This window comes from Anneissia japonica, unplaced genomic scaffold, assembly GCF_011630105.1.
Source record: "Anneissia japonica isolate Jap-2015-1 unplaced genomic scaffold, ASM1163010v1 scaffold287714_len2871179_cov188, whole genome shotgun sequence".
Classification (NCBI taxonomy): domain Eukaryota; kingdom Metazoa; phylum Echinodermata; class Crinoidea; order Comatulida; family Comatulidae; genus Anneissia; species Anneissia japonica.
Genome location: NW_022755542.1, coordinates 1,408,084 through 1,427,774, shown reverse-complemented (window position 1 = coordinate 1,427,774; position 19,691 = coordinate 1,408,084). Strand labels below are relative to the sequence as shown.

The window sequence follows — 19,691 nt, the reverse complement described above, 5'->3', positions numbered from 1 at the left end:
ATTCATTAATACAATTTTATTCTTATTTTCTCCTCCACCTAGATGAGTTTAGCAAAACCATTTGCTAAATAAGAAAACAACATTTTATAATTATTTTTTCCACCCTCCTCGGAGGATCTTTAAAATAAGTTCGCGAAACAATTAAAGTATAAATATATTCTCACCTGAAGTATAATTATAAGATTCCGATTGTTAGGCATAGTGTAGTTAAGTTAAGATGCTATTAAATTGCAAATTGTTAGTGATCGCTTATGCAGTTAAGATGTATAGTCCCAATGTTAGGCTTATATATAGTTATAATATAATATTAGTTAGGATTATAAATGTAATTAAATTGAAAGACCTTCTATCTCTATTTTTGAAAATTAAGATAATGTATGTTGTAAGTGGAATAGACTTATATATGTAGTTATAATGTAATATTAGATGTTAGGATTATAAATGTACCGTAATTAAAATGGAATTACCTATGACCTCTTTTAAAAATTAAGATAACGTTAACGTATGTTGTAAGTGGAATTCATGTAGTTAAAAATTTTGTTTTTGTGAGACCGTATGTGCTTTCTAATATATTTACATTAATTTTTATACTGAAGTACATTTGCATTAAGGGATGGAAATTTCATAATTGTAGGCCTACTTTGTATTTTTATGACAATAAAGTTATCTGTATTTGTTAGGCATAAGTGTATATAAAATTACATTGTATAACTAAAGATGTATAATTATGATTCCGATTGTTATGCTTATTTTGTGATTTCAAGATGTACTGTGTTTCTTTTAGATGTAAATGTATTGTCATTTTATTAATTATTACCTTTGAATACACGTTCTTTTTTTTTCTTGATATTCCTTTCTTTCTGTCGGGAAACGATGTTAAATTATTACCTTTGAATACACGTTCTTTTTTTTTCTTGATATTCCTTTCTTTTTGTCGGGAAACGATGTTAAATATAATTACATTTTTATATATAAAATTGTTGATTTTTATTGGAAATTCATTTATATTAATTCTAATAAAGCTATTACTGATAAAAACACACAAGTTTTGGCGGGGACCTAACAACACAAAACACCGTTTCAAGAGATCTGGAAACTGTTCAAACTAAACAGCATCCTGACAGCCCATTCTCACACACTGGAAACCCCGATTATTTAAATAGAATAGTCCAGTCTATAGCTAGTGACCTGCACCCGATAATAGACTTTCACTCTTTCAACTTTTATTCGGACCTCACATTTAAAACTGAATATAATATTTATTTTTTTTTTATTTACTAATATCTTTAGCCAGGATGACACAATCATTTTAAAGAAATGTTTTTCATTGTGGTCCTGGGAAAAAAAAAAAAAAAAAAATATTATTAATAATGATAATAACAATCATCATAACAATAATAATAAACAACAACAAAAAAATAATAATGTAAACGAATAATACAATGTAAACGAACAATATAAAAGTGACTTAAGAGCTACGTGAAAGAAAAAGACTTGTTACATCGCATATCAAGATAATAGATTATATATGGGAGTAGAGCTTTTTATTTTCCCAAAAAGATTTTCCAGAGAAAATTACGCCACGGCTTTATCTGTTTGGTTGGTGCGTTCATGCATACGAAAACAGTATCAACCAGACTTGACCAAGGAGGAAAGAAAGGGCTTGACCTTGTGTAGTACCAGTATTGCGATATACAGTATAAGTATTATTTGCTGGAAATTGTGTAGTTTCAGTACTGTACTGTAATTACAGGCCTAGTTATCGATTATTATTTAGAATAGACACCAACGACAAGGCGTTAAGGTACTCAGAATTGTCACGACGTTTCATAGTCTTCAAAGGTAAGATTAATATTAGCTAACTTTAAGATTAAAGTTAAGGAATATCTTAAGAAATAATAGAGGATTGCAAAGTGAATTGCTTCTTTTGTAAATTGATTTTTCTTTTGTTCTTTGATTGTTACCTACTCGCTTGTTTTGTCCTTAGTTCCTTTTTAATTGACTTTTACCTGTTCAGGACCCCATTAGAAATCCTTGAATCTGATTTGGTTGTTCCTTCTGTTTTATAGTGTTAGACTTTTGTACCCAAAATTGATACTTTTGCATAAAAAGGCCATAAATTTAGCTCTTTATGAAAGAATTTCGCTTGGGTCATAGAGAAATTGGATCCAACAGTTTCATAATCAGCAAGGTCAGAAGGATTAGGTTTGCAAGAGCTCAAAGCAAATCAACATTAGAATATAAGTATGGTTCACGTCGAACTTTTATCTAGATATATATCCACTTAACTAGTTAAAAGTTCGACGTGAACCACTCAATTATAGCTAGATAGAGTAATTAAGTCACTTTAAGTTAAGTGACTTAACTTTACTAGAATAACGGTAAATTAACTTGCTTAACGGTAAAGTCGGCTCGGATTACAAGGACACGATTACGTAACATAGGCATCTAAGCCAGCGTTGTTGTATTGTACCACCATCTGTCTCTTATACACATCTTTTTTGATTGCGTACTTTAACAATGCTAACAACAGCATCGAAGTAGTCTCATTAGTCTGGTTTTCAGAAATTATTTGTAATACTATGGGTAAAAACCCAGCAAACGTCCGTTTTACGAATAGTCGATATTACCAATGAATTTTGCCCTTTGCATCATCGACCAAATAATAACGTTAAAAAGTCCGATTGCGTACGTTTTTCAAAGTGATAATGTATATTTTTCTTAATAATAAAATCAGATTTGTTGTATTTATTTATTGGCAATTCAATCTTTTCCATTTCTGCTATAATAGTCGCTATTAATTCAATTTCAACGAACTACCACCAACGTCAGTCGTTAAAATGAGCGCACATGTTTACGATGACGAAATAAAGTGTGTGGAAGTCAGCAACTTATTTGACACCGCGAAGCTAGATTTTCGCGAAGTGCATGTAAACAACACAATTGAGCGATCTAAAAACTACAAAACAGGACAGAAAGGCCCATTAAGTATACATACGTTTTAATGAAAATTAAAACAATATTTTGTTAAATGGAAGAATGCTAGCTAGCGATTAATAATTCGTTTTTTATCGAAGGTAAATGTAGCTAGGGCCTAGAGAATCTACGACTTAGATTGCGATAGAACACGCTGCTGCACTATCGTTGGTTCGTACTGAAACTCGCACCTTCTTTATAGTAGTTTACAAATTTTTTTTTAACGAATACCACTTGGTACTAGAGGTTCGTAAAATACAGTACATAGATGTTTTATTAAACAAGCCTATCCACCGTGTGACGTCGACGGCCTGAAACTGGCTGGCTGTTTATCTGGCTATAACTTGGCATCGAACGCAATTAGGGGATTATCGTATCATGTTTCAAGACGGGTATATCCAGATAAAGTTCGACGTGAACCAGGCTATAATGTATAAAGGAACCCCAAATTTTGAACAATATTTGCTAGATAAAAATGATTTTATGAGTATTAATTTAAAGTTTAAGGCAAGATCAAATTCTTTAGATCTTGAGGGTCGTAAACAATCCTAACCTGGTCAAAAAATAACACAGGTCTATGTAAGATTTGTACTACTAACGAAAATCAGTAAACCACATTTTTGTTTAATTATACTTCACTAAACTCTGTCAGAAATGATGTATATACTTAAATCTTAAGAACAGCCTCATAGAAAATAAGTTAAATACATATTGGGATATGTTTAATTGTGGATCACAAGAATTAAAACGCCACTCTATTCTTGATAATTTATTCACTGAGGATGAAACATTAGGAGTTAATTGTAAACAATATTTAATTAAAGCATGGACAACTAGATCTACAGTAATATCAGCATTACCTCTCTCAAAATTTAATTAATTAATGACAAACAAAGTATATGATGTAATGTAATTATTACTTTTATTATTATTTATGTACTAGACAGCTTAATTAACTTCATACAATTATTGTTTTGATGTAAGTATGTGTATGTATGTACGAATATGTGTACATGTGTATGTATATGTGTATATGTATATATATATTTATATATGTATGTATGTATATATACATGTTTTACTCACACATAACAATTGAGTCAGGCAAATGTGTAAGCTTTTGTATACGTTGTATTTATTCAGGTTGTAATAAACAGAAAAAGGAACTTGTTACACGAAAGTTTACTTAAAGTGTGTACTTGATTAACGCATTAATGCTATTTCCCTTATCATCAATTAAATTCATACTTTATGTACTATCACTTGTTGCATCACATAGTTAGTCTAGGTGTTAAAATTATAATAATGGCAAGCACAATATTGTTCAGGAATATGAATCCGGTCTATGGTAAATCAAGTTAAAATCATATAGTTACAAAACAGATTGTGGTAAACATATGCTGTAGTGTATAAATTCCCACTATCAGTATTGTGCCAGTTTCTCTAAAGTAGGAGAGTTGTCATGGCAACAGTCCCCAAGGTCCATCCTGGGTTTTACTTGCCCTAAATCTATTTAACAGATGCTTCTACTGCACAGAGTGTATAGGTAGGAATACACAGACAATGCATTTATTACTTAAAATACTTGTTAGCCTCTTTACATTTACTATCAAATTAATCAGTAGAATCAAACTACTTTAAACACCTTTACTAATAATCAAATGTATAAAGTCTATAAAAATAATTCCTTATTTACTATATAGAGAAAATGGTTTAATATAAACCTAGATAATTTATCTTATTTCTCCCTAAAATATATTACGGTATCTCGACTACAGCATTCATATCAGTCCACACAGCTGACATATTATCACTTGATAAACTAATGAGACTAATGAGATACTTGTCTCATGTTTCTAAAACTAACTTAATACAAAAGTAAAACACATACCTGTAATAAACAGAAAAAGGAACTTGTCACACGAAAGTTTACTTAAAGTGTGGCCTAGCTCCCACCTAACATCACCTTCAGGGTTACCTTACAGGCATCATCTATTTTTTTAAATAGGGGTGTGTTTTCTATGAGGGCTACACTCACCCCCAAGTTCTTAGATGTCGTCCCGACATGGCAAATTTATCTTAAAGCCATATAACATCCAAAAGTTGCATACATAAGAAAAACAAAATCGGAAACAAAAGTAAGTTATAAAATTTTCTTTAAAAAAAATTATTGAAAAGACATTTGTAAAGGCAACAACCTTCTGTCCTACATGACAGTTTCCGTCTGCCGAAGAACAGTTAGTTTAACAATATAAAATTAAACCTGCGATCATCAAGATCAATAATCCAAATGTTCATAACTTGCATGGTACTCATGCTATTAAAAAAATAATTATTAATTGGAAAAGTATCCAAAGTTCGCAAAAGAAAAAAATACAATCAACAGTTCCGGGTGTCTGGTTCATCGCCTGTAAAAGACGCATTTGATCAGCAAACATCGCAAACAATAATTGGTTGTACTGCTGCACTGTTCAAATTGTGGTACATAAACGGGTGGTACATTGACTGCATGAAACTGAACACCTTGCACACTTGGGTGCCCAAGCTGGTCGTATGTAAAGACAGCTGGAGGTTGTCGTGTGCGTGTTGGGTATCTAGGGCCCGATAGTTGTGGAACTTCCCCAGTAGTGTGTGGAGGTGTTTTTGGAGAGACGGGACCATCCTGTTGATGTACAGCATTATCTCGAGAGGTAGATGCAATAGATGTAGGTTGCTCGGGAACACTTACATCACTGCCAGCATGTTCAACATAATCATCTTGCACATGATCAGCAGGAGGAGATACATAGGGATCTGCATTTGGATTAAGTACATGTTGGTGTAACAGAGATGGTTCCTCAGACCGACTTGTAGGAAAATCAACCTCGTCTGATGAATCTGTAACATCTTCACAATCAACATTGGAATTCTCCTTGCTCGCACGTGTTGCACGGTGTTTCACTTGTGGCTTCTTCTGTACAGGTGCACTATCCTTTTGTATAAAATCACATGGAAATAGATGATTACGATGGAGAACACGAGTTCTTCCACCTCCTGATTCAGGTTTAACCTCATAAACTGGAGAATCATCACCTTTCCTCTCAACCACTATGTACACTCTGTCTCTTATACACATCTAGATGTGTATAAGAGACAGGATGTAAGTATGTGTATGTATGTACGAATATGTGTACATGTGTATGTATATGTGTATATGTATATATATATTTATATATGTATGTATGTATATATACATGTTTTACTCACACATACCTTCTGCCGGAGGTCCATAGCTGTCTCTTATACACATCTAGATGTGTATATTTGGGCTGTTTTCAGAGCTTGCTTGTCAACTTTTGGCATGGCTTGTGAAATTTCCGCTACTCTGGGATCAACCCATGCTGTGCCGTCCAGTTGAATACCAGCTACTGCTGCTTGAATGACATCTTGACGGACTTCTTCAGTACATGTCTTCATATATTCATCCATCTGCAGTGGCATTCTAGACAATGCATCAGCGTCTCCATTGGCTTTCCCTGGTCGGTACTTTATAGTGAAGTTAAAGTCCGCTAATTCACTAACCCATCGATGACCAGTAGCATTTAATCTGGCTGATGATAACACATAAGTGAGTGGATTGTTATCCGTAAAGACAACGAATGACTTTGCATGGTACAGGTAGTCACGGAACTTATCTGTGATCGCCCACTTCAATGCAAGGAACTCCACTTTTCCGGAATGTAGGTGATAGTTCTTTTCCGCTGGTGTCAGTGACCGTGAGCCATATGCGATCACCCGAAGCTTATCATGCTGCTGTTGGTAGAGGACTGCTCCCAGGCCTTCCTGTGACGCATCAGTGTGAAGTATGTAAGATAAGTTGAAATCCGGGTAAGCCATAATTGGGGGTTGTACAAGGCGGTCTATGAGGATAACCAATTCATTAGAAGCCATCTGTCCATTCGTTTTGTTTCTTACTAATTTCCTTTTCTTCTGTTTCCATTTTGGAGCTTGATGTTTCGAATGTTTTGGAACAATGAGGAGTTCATATAATGGTTTGGCTAATCTTGCAAAGTTTTGTATGTATTGTCTGTAATATCCCATACACATCTAGATGTGTATAAGAGAAGAGTCCCAATAGTTTGCGTACATCACCTGCAGTCGCTGGTCGTTTGTCCTTAAGAGCCTGTATGGTTGCTGTGTCAGCAGGGTCAACTTGGTGCCCTTCCGATGATACCAGTCTTCCCAAGTAACGGACTTGTTTTTCGAACAGTTTGCACTTGCTAGGCTTGAGTTTTATCCCATGTTTCTGCAGTCGACGAAGTATGGTCCTTATATGTTCTACATGTTCTGCAAATGTTCTGCTATGTACTAGTATGTCATCCAGGTATATTTCACAAAAGTCTCCAGTCAGCCCTTCGAGAGAATTCTCCATGCAGCGTTGGAAAGCTGCTGGGGCGTTCATCAACCCAAAGGGGATGCGAACCCATTCGTACAAACCCCATGAGGTAACAAAGGCAGTGAACGGGCGACTAGCTTCGTGGATGAATCCCTGATGGTAAGCTTTACCTTGATCCAGAGTGGTAAACCATTTCTTGCCTCCCAAACTGTCAAGGACATCTTGTACTCTCGGAATTGGTTGTCTGTCTGGGATGGTCTTTTTGTTCAGTTCACGGTAGTCGATGCATAATCGGAGAAAACCGTCTTTCTTTCGGAAACAGACAACAGGTGATGAGAATGAAGATTTTAACTTTGTGATCCAACCCCTATCGATCAGATCTAAAAGGTAGGTCTTTACTTCTTGGTAGAGAGGTCGAGGCACTGACATATATGTCTTCTGAACAGGCTTGGTATCTCTTAAGTTTATAGACATCTGTAAGTCTGCAATGCATCCCATGTCTCGGTCATCTCTTGAGAATGCACTTGACTCCTCTCGCAACATCTGGCGTACTATGGTTGCCTGTTTAACGTCAAAACATGTCATATCTACGGGTGGTTCCCATTCTTCCTCTGACTCATTCTCTGTTGCTGACGAGACAGTTGCTTTGCATTTTACTCTACCTGGTAAAACGGATTGTACGACGTGCAATGTACCAAGTTTGGTACTTCTGTCCAAGCGAAGCGGGTGATTGGTTGGATTTGTTACATAGATGGTAATTCGATAGGACGATCCCTTTTCTAAGTGGATGAGGGCATCTGGCACTTCAAGACCATCTGGCCATGGTGTATGTATATTGGGTTCAAAGATAACTGGCAAGTTTTCTTCTTTACACCGGGAGTGCACCCTGCATAGTATTGCAATCATTTCGCCACCAGGAATAAGAACATCTTTTTTTCCAACTTTAACTGTACATAATTCGTCAGTGTCGTCTGCCGAAATGTAGTTGAGTAGGGTTTTGACTTTAGATGAACTCAGATTGGTGAAAATTGATTGAAGAGTTTGTATCTTGTCACCAGCAGGATGTTCTTTTACCCACTCTTCTATAATATTGTATCCAATGATAGGTTCACCCATGGTCACAGACGATATGAGCATTGGGACTTGGATTGACCAACCTTTACCATGTGGGCTACTGATGGCCAGTGTAGCTTCTACCCATCCATCAAATGGGATAGTGGTACCATTTGCTGCTTTCAGTTGGATATTGTCTATGAGAGTGGAGAGCGGTTGAATGGATGTGGCTGGTGCTTTCTGTTGAATCCAGTCTTTAGGTAGAATTGATACTTGAGCTCCAGTATCCCAGAGAGCCTTAGTTGGAACCCCGTTTATCCTACACTCCACCATGCATTTCCGTCCCACCAACCGACTCACTCGGTCGTGTCTCTTAGATAGTGGTAATGGAGACTGTTGTTTCAGTTGGGTTACTGATTGTCCCTGGTCAGCAACCCTCTGTCGTTTCCCGACTTGGATGGTGTCTGTGGGCAATGGAATTGGTAATGACCACTACCGCCGCATTTGAAGCAGTGTCGACAAACATCAGTATTTCCTGTTTCCACACATCTCTTGCAGCTTCTTCTTCGGTGGTTTTTCCGCTGCTGGTATTGTCTTGGCTGTGCTGCTCCCATCTGGAGAACTCTAAGTTGGGCTACTTCTTCACGCAACAACTTAATGTCATCGGCCAATGGATTACGTTTTGGTGAGGCCACAGATTGTTTAGGAGCTGCCTGGTTTTCAACAACGTTGACTTGTGGCCTTCGAGTTTCTCCTCGTTTAAGGAGGATCTCCTGCTCGTGCGTGACTGCGGTGTTGAGGTGCTCAAGAATTTCCTCATCAGATATTGGTGTTTTAGTTAAGAATGGCATGAGATCCGCCTGTATTCGTTCGCTTCGCGGGCCTGTCAAAATTGAATGCAGGAACATCTTTTGGACGAGGTTGGTGTCGTACCCCATTCCAGCATTATCCTCCTGGGAGGCAAAGATGACCTTCTGACGGAGGTCCATAGCCCTGAAGATAAATTGCTGTGGCGTCTCTTACGGCACTTGGGCCAATCTTGACAGTTGATGGTACAAATCTGTAGACTTCTTCTCTTGGAAGTGGCTGCCTAAAATCTTCCGAAGTTGTGGTAGGGTTAAATCTGCTCTGCCCTCCAAATACGCACGCAATTTAAGACTGGGTACTATTGACTTGATCACTCCGCCTATTACCTCTTCTTCCTTATATCCCTTTTTCAGGGCCTGCTCAATCTAACGATAACTTATCCTTTTGGCCTGGTTCCCCAACTTGCCCAGATACCTTAAACTCCCGCAGAACCCTCTCTATCTTTGCTTTTGGCGGGTCCACTTGTGCATTAGACAGCTGGCCTTGCGTTGTGTCTGCAGTTACTTTTGTTGTGAGTTTGGCTAACTCGTCATTTAGACTTAACAGTTCACTCATCCCTTCATCCTCCAGGTCCTCCACCTCCGGTCTATCGAGGTGGCGATGAATGTGTCTTATCAAGGATCTTTTGGTCTTCTGCTCGACGCCTTCCCCTATACCCAGCAAGCCGCACACTTTCACCAACTCTGTCTGTGAGAGCTGTGCCAGTCTGGTACGCACTTCTTTATCGGTATCTTCCAGCGCCTGCATCTTTCCAGTTACAGTATTCCCTTGTGTCGATTGAGGATTTCGTGCTTAACTGCAGTATCAACACTTCATTGGTTCCGTCTTCCTGTCTTCAGAGAAGAACCAAGTCCTGGCAGGATCGCCAATTTTACTCACACATAACAATTGAGTCAGGCAAATGTGTAAGCTTTTGTATACGTTGTATTTATTCAGGCTGTAATAAACAGAAAAAGGAACTTGTCACACGAAAGTTTACTTAAAGTGTGTACTTGATTAACGTATAAATTCCCACTATCAGTATTGTGCCAGTTTCTCTAAAGTAGGAGAGTTGTCATGGCAACAGTCCCCAAGGTCCATCCTGGGTTTTACTTGCCCTAAATCTATTTAACAGATGCTTCTACTGCACAGAGTGTATAGGTAGGAATACACAGACAATGCATGTATTACTTAAAATACTTGTTAGCCTCTTTACATTTACTATCAAATTAATCAGTAGAATCAAACTACTTTAAACACCTTTACTAATAAGCAAATGTATAAAGTCTATAAAAATAATTCCTTATTTACTATATAGAGAAAATGGTTTAATATAAACCTAGATAATTTATCTTATTTCTCCCTAAAATATATTACGGTATCTCAACTACAGCATTCATATCAGTCCACACAGCTGACATATCATCACTTGATAAACTAATGAGACTAATGAGATACTTGTCTCATGTTTCTAAAACTAACTTAATACAAAAGTAAAACACATACCTGTAATAAACAGAAAAAGGAACTTGTCACACGAAAGTTTACTTAAAGTGTGGCCTAGCTCCCACCTAACATCACCTTCAGGGATACCTTACAGGCATCATCTATTTTTTTTAATAGGGGTGTGTTTTCTATGAGGGCTACACATGTATATTTGATAAGCTCTATATATCTAGGTGTATCATTTGTATTTTTGTTACCAGCCTAGAAATTAGCCACCCCTACAAAAAAATTGATTCTACCAGAATAGAACCTGTGAAAAGTCACATGACCAGACTTTTGGGTTTGGCCTCTAGTATCATATTCACCACCATTAAAAGTATCTGATACTAAGATGCCCACATCTGATTGAGGTCTGTGTAATTCTTTCACAGGTAAGTACTTGTTATAACTTTGTTTTGAACTTTTCTTTAATTAAATACATTGATTGATATTTTGTATTAAATAAACATTTACAGTATATAGATTTTAAATCCACTTAGAGAAGTGAATATGATGAACCATGGAGTTATAACTCCATGGAGGAAGTGAGATAATAATAAGATTATCTATTGTTAGTTAGTAGATTATTACTTAAATCAATAGTATAGTTTTAAACTTATTAGATTATTATATTATGATTCATTCTAAGATGAGACTGTGAAACTATTTATATGTAACACTAATACATTTATTTAATAGTTATAAATCTGAATTAAAAGCCCTAGATATTAGAATAGACCTTTAGAATATTTCAGCATAGGCTAATGACCTTGTTACAAACTAGTTTGGTATGCAAGGGCTATGCTGCTGGAAACAGACTGTTGCTATGGCAACGAAGGATAAGGTGAATCTTAAAGTAGGGCTGAGGTTTTAGTAATGTAAACACCTGTTGAAAACTATAAATAATTTGGTACTATTAGAAAATACTTTGTTACTTTATTCTCTATTATAAAGTAGTGATTTTATTGGGGAACTTTTTATATCTACAATGAAAACGAATTAGTTAATTACATAAAGACTAAGATAATTGATAATAATTAGCTACTTTTAGTAATAGATATTTTGTGTAATGTTAACATTATTTTTAATTAAGTTCTCATTACTTGGGTAACAGGACAAGTATAAGAATTAATGTAATTTTTACCATAATTATTAATTTTGTTAGCTATTTTATCATTTCGCATTATGTTTTAATTATTATGTTGACCATTAAAAGAATCATTTCGCATTATGTTTTAATTATTATGTTGACCATTAAAAGAATCTGATACTAAGATGCCCACATCTAATTGAGGTCTGTGTAATTCTTTCACAGTCGTGATATCTCCCTGGAGCACCCGTCAAATTTTGTATTAGAATTTAGAACTTTTTCTCTTTTCCCTGTAGTTTAATATGTTATTTGTATTTTTTTTGTATTTTGTAAAGTGGATGCACCACTGAATGATGTGTGCCACCGTTATAAAGGTGATTCTATTGAATAAATAAAATAAATAGGTAGACTTCGGCCGCCGACAACATCGGCCGCCACCAATCAAGTGCCAAAAATATGGAGCGCCGTTAGCACTGTCTGTTTGCTTCCAACCAATGAGCGTTCGCTGTGTTCAGTGTTTTATGCCAATTATAATCATTGTGTTAATTGCTTTTAGCTTTCGAGTATTAAGTTCGTTTGAACCGACGTTCAGTCGACGAACACATAGGCTGTACTGTAGGCCCTCTTTATGTATGTAATAAAAGTAATGAAAAAGACTATGTTGTTTTTTTAAAACATTAATTGCGTCATATTTTTGTATCCTACTTTACGTTTATGATTGTGATATCAAGTTTAATATTGTCATTAACAGTAATTTTAGTTTGTTTAGGGTTGAGATTAAATTGTTTGCATGATGTACACAATTAAAATATGAACGAACAGATAGATAAATGAAGAACTATGCTCGAAACCTTGTATTATTTCGAATTAATTGGCAATATCGTGCTTTACGATATTTTTCTAGTTATTTATCTGTTCATACATTGCATATGCAGCTAACTCTCGGTTTATTTGGATATTTATAATGTAAACGAACAGAAGTACCGGTAAAATACAACAGGAAATATTCATTAAATGTAATTAATTGCGCTATATTCTTGTATCCTACTATCCCCTCTACTTATTATTATTATTATTATTATTATTATTATTATTATTATTATTATTATTATTATTATTATTATTATTATTATTATTATTATGTTAACATAATATTAAAACATAACACATTGTACATATTTGTGTATCTTACTTTAAGTATATGATAACATTATGTGATAATCAAGAACATCCCATAAACATATTAATGTTATTTTATAATTGTGATATTGATCAATAATCATTAACTGTAATTTTAGTTTTAGTTTTAGGGTTTTATTGTTGGTATAATGTACGGTACATTATTAAAATATGAACGAATTTTACTTTAATTAAGTGTATTTTAAATTTGGGCGTTGTTTTGATATACAGTACTGTAATTAAAAAAATAAACGAATCAGTAAAGACGGAATTACATAGGCCTACGTTTTATATTTTGGGGGTTTTTTTCCAACACAGTATAGCAGTACTATTTTTTTATATACATTTATAATTATAATTTTCAAATCAGTTATTTAAAAAAAAAATACATATATGTATACTGTACTGTATAATAATACAAGATACAAGATTCTAGATAAAATTTATTGTCTCCAGTACAAAACGAATGAAATAAGATAATACAAATAAAATACATATATAAGTATACTGTATAATGATACAAGATACTAGATAAAATTTATTGTCTCCAGTACAAAACGAATGAAATAAGATAATACAGATATGTAAACTATAATTATACAAGTACATACAAATGTTATGAAAAATACCTACAAATAAAAAACATTTATACGAATTAAATAAGAAGATAAAGACATCAAAAACATACAAATAAGATAAGTATATAATAATACACACGAATAAAGTAAGATAATAAAGACATCAAAACATCCAGCTGAATAAATACAATCATAAAACAGACGCCGAATAACAAGGCTCTCACACAATGCAACACACTACACGCGCAATGCAACACACTACACGAACTGCTAATTAAAATGCGAGTATGGCGTTCCAGAGAAATCGCCGGCGGCCGAAGTTGCCGGCGACCGAAGTAGTCGTATCCCGGTCAGAATACCCTAAATCAATGGATCCCAGCTTAGGCCTAAAAGTGCCCATTGATTCGTTACAGAGGAAATTTTTTGAGAAATGATACCTGTCTCAATGAAAATTTCCCAGAAAATCTAGATTTTTTCTCAGGGGTGGCGCCAGGATTTGCTCGAGGGGGAGGAGGAACCCGAGGTCCCCGACCGGGGGGGCGATTCCCCCGACGAGGGGTCAGATTTCCATGACGAAAGCAATGTGGGTGTAGTCGAGCTTCGATTAAAAGTTTCCGAAAGTGGTCCAGGGGGCGAAGCCCCCGAAAATTTTAACAATTTAAGGTTTCGAAGGCTTATTTAATCGATTTTAGAGTCTATACTAATATGTAGAAAATACATATATTTTTTTTTTCTCCCAGACAAATTGTGCTTTTTCTCCCCGACGGGGGGGGGGGGGGGGATCTCCCCCCCCACTGGCGCCACCCCTGTTTTTTTTCTTCTGAATTAAAAACAGAAAATATTTGTAAAATTTACTTTACAAATATGAGATGATTGTTTTGTATATTTACGAAATTAAGTTGTATTATGCCTTTTTATATTGTTATTATTAATATAAAAAAAACAAAGGCAACGAATTAAAACACTTTCATGTTGGTATAGTTCGTTGCATTCACATCTCTTTTATAATTATTTCGTGTATTCATGCAAAGGGGCACAGTTAACTTGAATTCTTTGAGAATTCACCTTTTTTTAAAAAAAAGAACCAGTAACATTTTTCCTGGGCTCAGTGTTCTTATTTTTAGTTCCTATGCATGTAATGCAATAGGAACTATTGTAATCACTCTGTCACATTTCTTTTGTTTTTTATTGTGTGCAGTATGTGTGTGGACATTTATGCAAATGCGCATGCGTCAAAGAAAAGTTTTCCGACATTTTGTTTTACATCGCGATGCGAAGTTCGATGTGGATTTTCTGCAGAGTTCAGTCAGGGCTCTCGCTAACCGATCGGCAAGTCGGCATGCTTGAAACTATTTTGGTTTTACGGCAAAAAAATCAACTGCTGTGGCATAGGTATTTTGAAGAAGGCCTAAAATAAAACAAAAATGTTTTAATACTTGCTGAAATGCATCGTTTTTTCATTTAGATCTCCATTTTTCACTAACTCCATGCGACTTTTTTTTCCTGTTAGTATGAGTAGTCCATAGTGCTATTAAACAACTAGAGTGTTGACAAGATGGCGCAGCAATACAGAGTTATGTATGTGTACCATCCAAGATGGCCGTCGTAGTAAAGCGCCACCTTCAGGCTTTGTATACATATTATTACATATTAATAAGCACTCTGACTGACTATTATTTCATTAATGATAATGAGTAATGGTAATAACAAATTATTAAACTATTGTAGCCAAAACGAGGCCAAGTGGAGCATCTTATTCAAAAATTAAGTACCATGGAATGAAAATTAAAATCGTGTACATTACACCCAAACACCGCAACGCTCGAGTTTCAAACATACGGGTAGCTAGCTGTACTGAACCCTCTGAGTAAATTGAGGGCGGAATTGCAAACGATGGTGCTTAGCGAAATTTGATTGGCTAAATCTATGGCAGCCATCTTGGATGGTACCCACACAGTTTTGCGTATTTCGAACATCGAATACATTGCGGTTAGCGCTCTAGTATTCTTATTATTATCTCTATGGGGTCTTTATGAAGGTACCATATCCCCGATAGTTGACTATGCAGCAATGTACCCTTTGAATACAAAGATATAAAGGCAGCCGACTGTCGGGTACTTAACGACTATCTAACTATCTATTTTTTTTTCTAGGCCTAGTTCAGTACAGTAGTTACTGCGATGTGAGGGTGGTAGATCGTTCAGTCAGTGATATCGTGTTATAGTAATACATTTTAATAATGTGTGTACAATTTAAGAATGCACCGCGTGGGTCGCTTTCTTTGTTATGCGGTAGTAGTATACGTAGCAGAGCAATCTAAGCCTAGCCTAGGGCCTAAATGGTATACATTCTTGATCATCGACGATCGTAATGAAAACTTCGGGTGACAGACGATTGGGCCCAACTGGTGTGGACGATCGGACCCAAGATAGCTTCAAATAAATTGTAGGCCACTGGCACCACCCCCACTCCTGATATCGTTCCAAACTACTGTAAAATGAAATTACTGTATACCTAGGCCCTATGCCTAAGAATTTTTTTCAAAGAAATTTGCTAAAAATATTACTGTAATTTGCCTGTCGAAGTACATTACTAAAATCACTATTTTGGGGCATAAAGACTCCCCCTGTATTTTTTAACCTCCACACAAATTTGACAATCTTGATTTATATATATATATATATACATATGTTTATATATATATATAGATATGTGTATATATATATGTACCTTTGATGATTTATATATTTATATATATGTATATACGTATATATATGTATATACGTAAGTATATATATATATACATGTATACGTATATATATATATATACATGTATACGTATATATACGTAAATATATATATATACGTATTATATATACGTATAATATACATGCGTATATATATGCACGCGCATGTGTATGTACACGCGTATGTGTACACGTGTGCGTGTATATATGCACACGCACGTGTGTATATATATATATATATATAAAATACGAGTATACGTGTATATATATATATATACGTGTATTTTTAAGTTGTGTATCATGCATAGGAACGTTGACGCCTGAAAGGCTCTGGTTTTTTTTCGATTTCAGACTCAAAATGTTCTTGTTTTTACACACGTTTCAAACATACAAAATCATTATTGTACAGGCTCAGTATAATGCACTTTATTATACAAGGTATGACATAGCCACACCTACTGCAAGTAAGATAGAGATAAGATTTATTGGTTTTCTATTTTGGTTTTTTTAAGTAAAAAACTGAGCCTCAATTTGTTCTTAATTTTTAAGCAATTTCAGCCTCAGTGTTCTTATAAAATGTGTTCTTATATATGAAAAAAAGTGTACTGTACTACTGATGAATAAATATACCACAACATGTAAAACGTTTTTATTTTTTTAAATTTTTACTCAATAAATTCAGGAATAACCTAAATGGAGGCTCTAAGTAAAAAATCGGCTGAGGAATTAATTGCAGAATTTGGTCTTCAAGAACATATTGAAGGGGGATATTACAAGCAGACATACCGATCCGAACACAGTACTGCAATATACTACCTGGTTTCCAAAGGGAGCGGAATTGTATGGCACCGCATTCGGGGAAGAGATGAACTCTGGCATTATTATGCTGGGGATCCTATTGAAGTGTCGCTTGCAAATCCTGAGGGTGTTTCAATGGGCAAGCGTGTGGTCGGACCAGACTTGACCAAAGGTCAAACTTTCCAACTACTGATACCAGGCGACCACTGGCAGAGTGCTAAATGTCTAGATGGCGGAAAGTGGACATTGTTTGGCTGCACCGTTAGTCCAGCCTTCGAGTATAAGTATCTTCAGATTGCCCCAGATGATTTTAAACCAAAAGAAGGTTTGTATATGTTTAATAACTGAGTTGTAAAAATATATGTAAGAAATTTATTGTAATTAAAGTACAACCCCTTCTTTGGGGCCCTTCCATTCAGGGGACATCCCAAGGGGACATTTTCCACAAAACGAGGGAAATCCATGATAATTCTTATTAAGGGGACACCCATATTAAGGGGGTAACCATATTAAGGGGGTGAGACCACTTCCTGTGTGGGTGTGCCAAAATGGTCAGTTCGTTTCACCCACTAATTTTAACAAAGGGACCAAATTTAAACTGTAATTACAACACCAATTGAAAGGTAACCCTATGTTTTCTCTTTCTCCGAATGTTACAATCATTTAACATTAGCAAAGATGTAATGTTACCTTGCTTTCAAATAATTTAAATATTATATGTTAGTTCCTACCATCTGATAATGAACGTTCCTAGAGTGTTAAATATTAATCACTGATCAATTAGAGCAGGATCAGAAGTACGCGCTTGTCCCACAAACGCATGTGTTTTTGCGCACGTACGTGCGCCGTCGTTCGCGAGCGAGTTTTGGTGGAAGATCTTATAAAGTTGTGCTATGATGAGTAGGCTAAATGAATAGATAGTCTGCAAATGATAAGTTTGATAAGATATGCATATTTTTTTTTCTATTGCAGGTACCGACTGAAGTCCAATAATACTATTTGGCTGTTTCAGAGGGCAATTCATATGTTAATCTTTCCCTTCACTGGCAGTATTTTTTGTTGTCTAGTTTTTGTTCGTTGCCAATTGTTTAAATAAATAAATAAAAATAGAGTGTAAAGTTCTTCTTGGAAGGGAACTGATTATCTAATATAATTAATACTAGCCTATATACCGAACAGTAGTGTACTTTACTTAAATTTTTTCTCTTATTTTTCGTCATCTTCCAGCGACACGGCCGCATTCTCCAAAAACTACACTCTGCAGAACATGTTCAACTTTTATGTTAACATATAGGCTCCAATTTCACTTTTTCTATATCATATTTTTGTTGTTTGTCACTTAAATGTCATTTTGTCTACCAAGCATAACATATTTCTGGATATTTGATATATAGACCAATAAAAGTTTTTGCATGGAGGTAAAAAATAAGGGTTTTGGTGTTAAATTATTTATTATTATTTATGTAGGCCTAGGTATAATACAAACTATCCTTACTGTAATAGGCCTAAACAAAATGGAATAAACGTTGCCATCATATGCATTCTTATACTTTATTTAATATTCACTTTAAATGTACAGTAGACAAAAAAATACCCCTCTTTAACAAACACATCACATTCTTTAGTATAACAAGTTAGTTATATATGAAAAGTATAGAACTGCAAGAAGTCCGACTCTTGGGTTTTCGTTGGAACACAATCCTTTTTCAAAAAGCATTACCATGAGCTAGAGGGCATCCTTTAAAAAACGTAAAAGGTGTTTGTATCGAACATGTCCTATGTCAAAACATAGCCCCATACAGCACCCTCTATCTTGTGGTAGTACTTCTTTAATGTTTCAGTAAGTGCATACAAAATCAGAGCAGTCAGACCTCTTGTAATTCTATACTATTTGCTTATATATAAATAATTTGTAATAAATGCAAGTAAATTCAAACATAATAGAACAAAGCATTGCAATTTTCTGTCCACATTATCTGTGTTTTCTGTGACAAATATCCGAGTTGCTATAAATGGGCATCACAACAATTTATGGGCAAATCACAGGTACTTGTCAAACAAGTATTTATAGTATTTCATTTTTCCCCACTCCCTCGCATTACTTGCCGGTGGTGCAGTAGAAATAAAAATAAAAACTACAATAAATCTAGCAATTACAAATTCAAGGGAAAGGGTTTTTATATTTCTTAATTTTACAAACATTAGAATTTGGGTTTTTTTTAGGTGTATATAAAAAAGTATATAGATCTATCTCATGCAATATCTGATATTATCCTAATATTATATCTACAAATTTTCTGATCAATATGGTAAGAATCTTGTAATACTAATTAATACCACTCCATTATATTGAATCAATAAATAATTACACTTAGGAATATTTTTAGCATACCAGTATATGATTTTATATTCCATTTTATTTTATTTTTTATTTAAAAAACATCTGCAATTCCATTTCTTATCTGTTGAAGATAAATACTTCTAAAATTGCTTAGATTGGTACCAGATAAAATAATTTTGTTATCAACATTAATACATTATGCTAATTTTCATCTTTGTAAGCG

General features: G+C 34.9%; 3 protein-coding genes across 5 annotated transcripts; 1 reads left to right on the top strand and 2 right to left on the bottom strand.

Annotated features, from left to right (window-relative positions):
* The first annotated feature begins 1,684 nt into the window (after positions 1-1,684).
* Positions 1,685-19,073, top strand: LOC117123616. 3 transcript variants are annotated; one of them, XM_033269612.1, is made up of 3 exons: positions 1,685-1,842; positions 17,012-17,452; positions 18,100-19,073. In XM_033269612.1, the coding sequence occupies exons 2-3, from the start codon at positions 17,023-17,025 to the stop codon at positions 18,108-18,110; spliced, it is 441 nt and encodes a 146-aa protein (XP_033125503.1). In that variant the 5' UTR covers positions 1,685-1,842; positions 17,012-17,022; the 3' UTR covers positions 18,111-19,073. The 3 variants fall into 3 exon arrangements, with proteins under 3 accessions (XP_033125503.1, XP_033125504.1, XP_033125505.1); XM_033269613.1 differs by lacking the exon at positions 1,685-1,842 and adding an exon at positions 10,996-11,127; XM_033269614.1 differs by lacking the exon at positions 1,685-1,842 and adding an exon at positions 16,681-16,767.
* On the bottom strand, positions 5,125-6,091 carry LOC117123652. Its single transcript, XM_033269652.1, has one exon. The coding sequence runs from the start codon at positions 6,089-6,091 to the stop codon at positions 5,378-5,380; it is 714 nt and encodes a 237-aa protein (XP_033125543.1). The 3' UTR covers positions 5,125-5,377.
* LOC117123651 lies at positions 6,998-8,737 on the bottom strand. The gene has a single exon (XM_033269651.1). The coding sequence runs from the start codon at positions 8,735-8,737 to the stop codon at positions 6,998-7,000; it is 1,740 nt and encodes a 579-aa protein (XP_033125542.1).
* Positions 19,074-19,691: the final 618 nt, after the last annotated feature.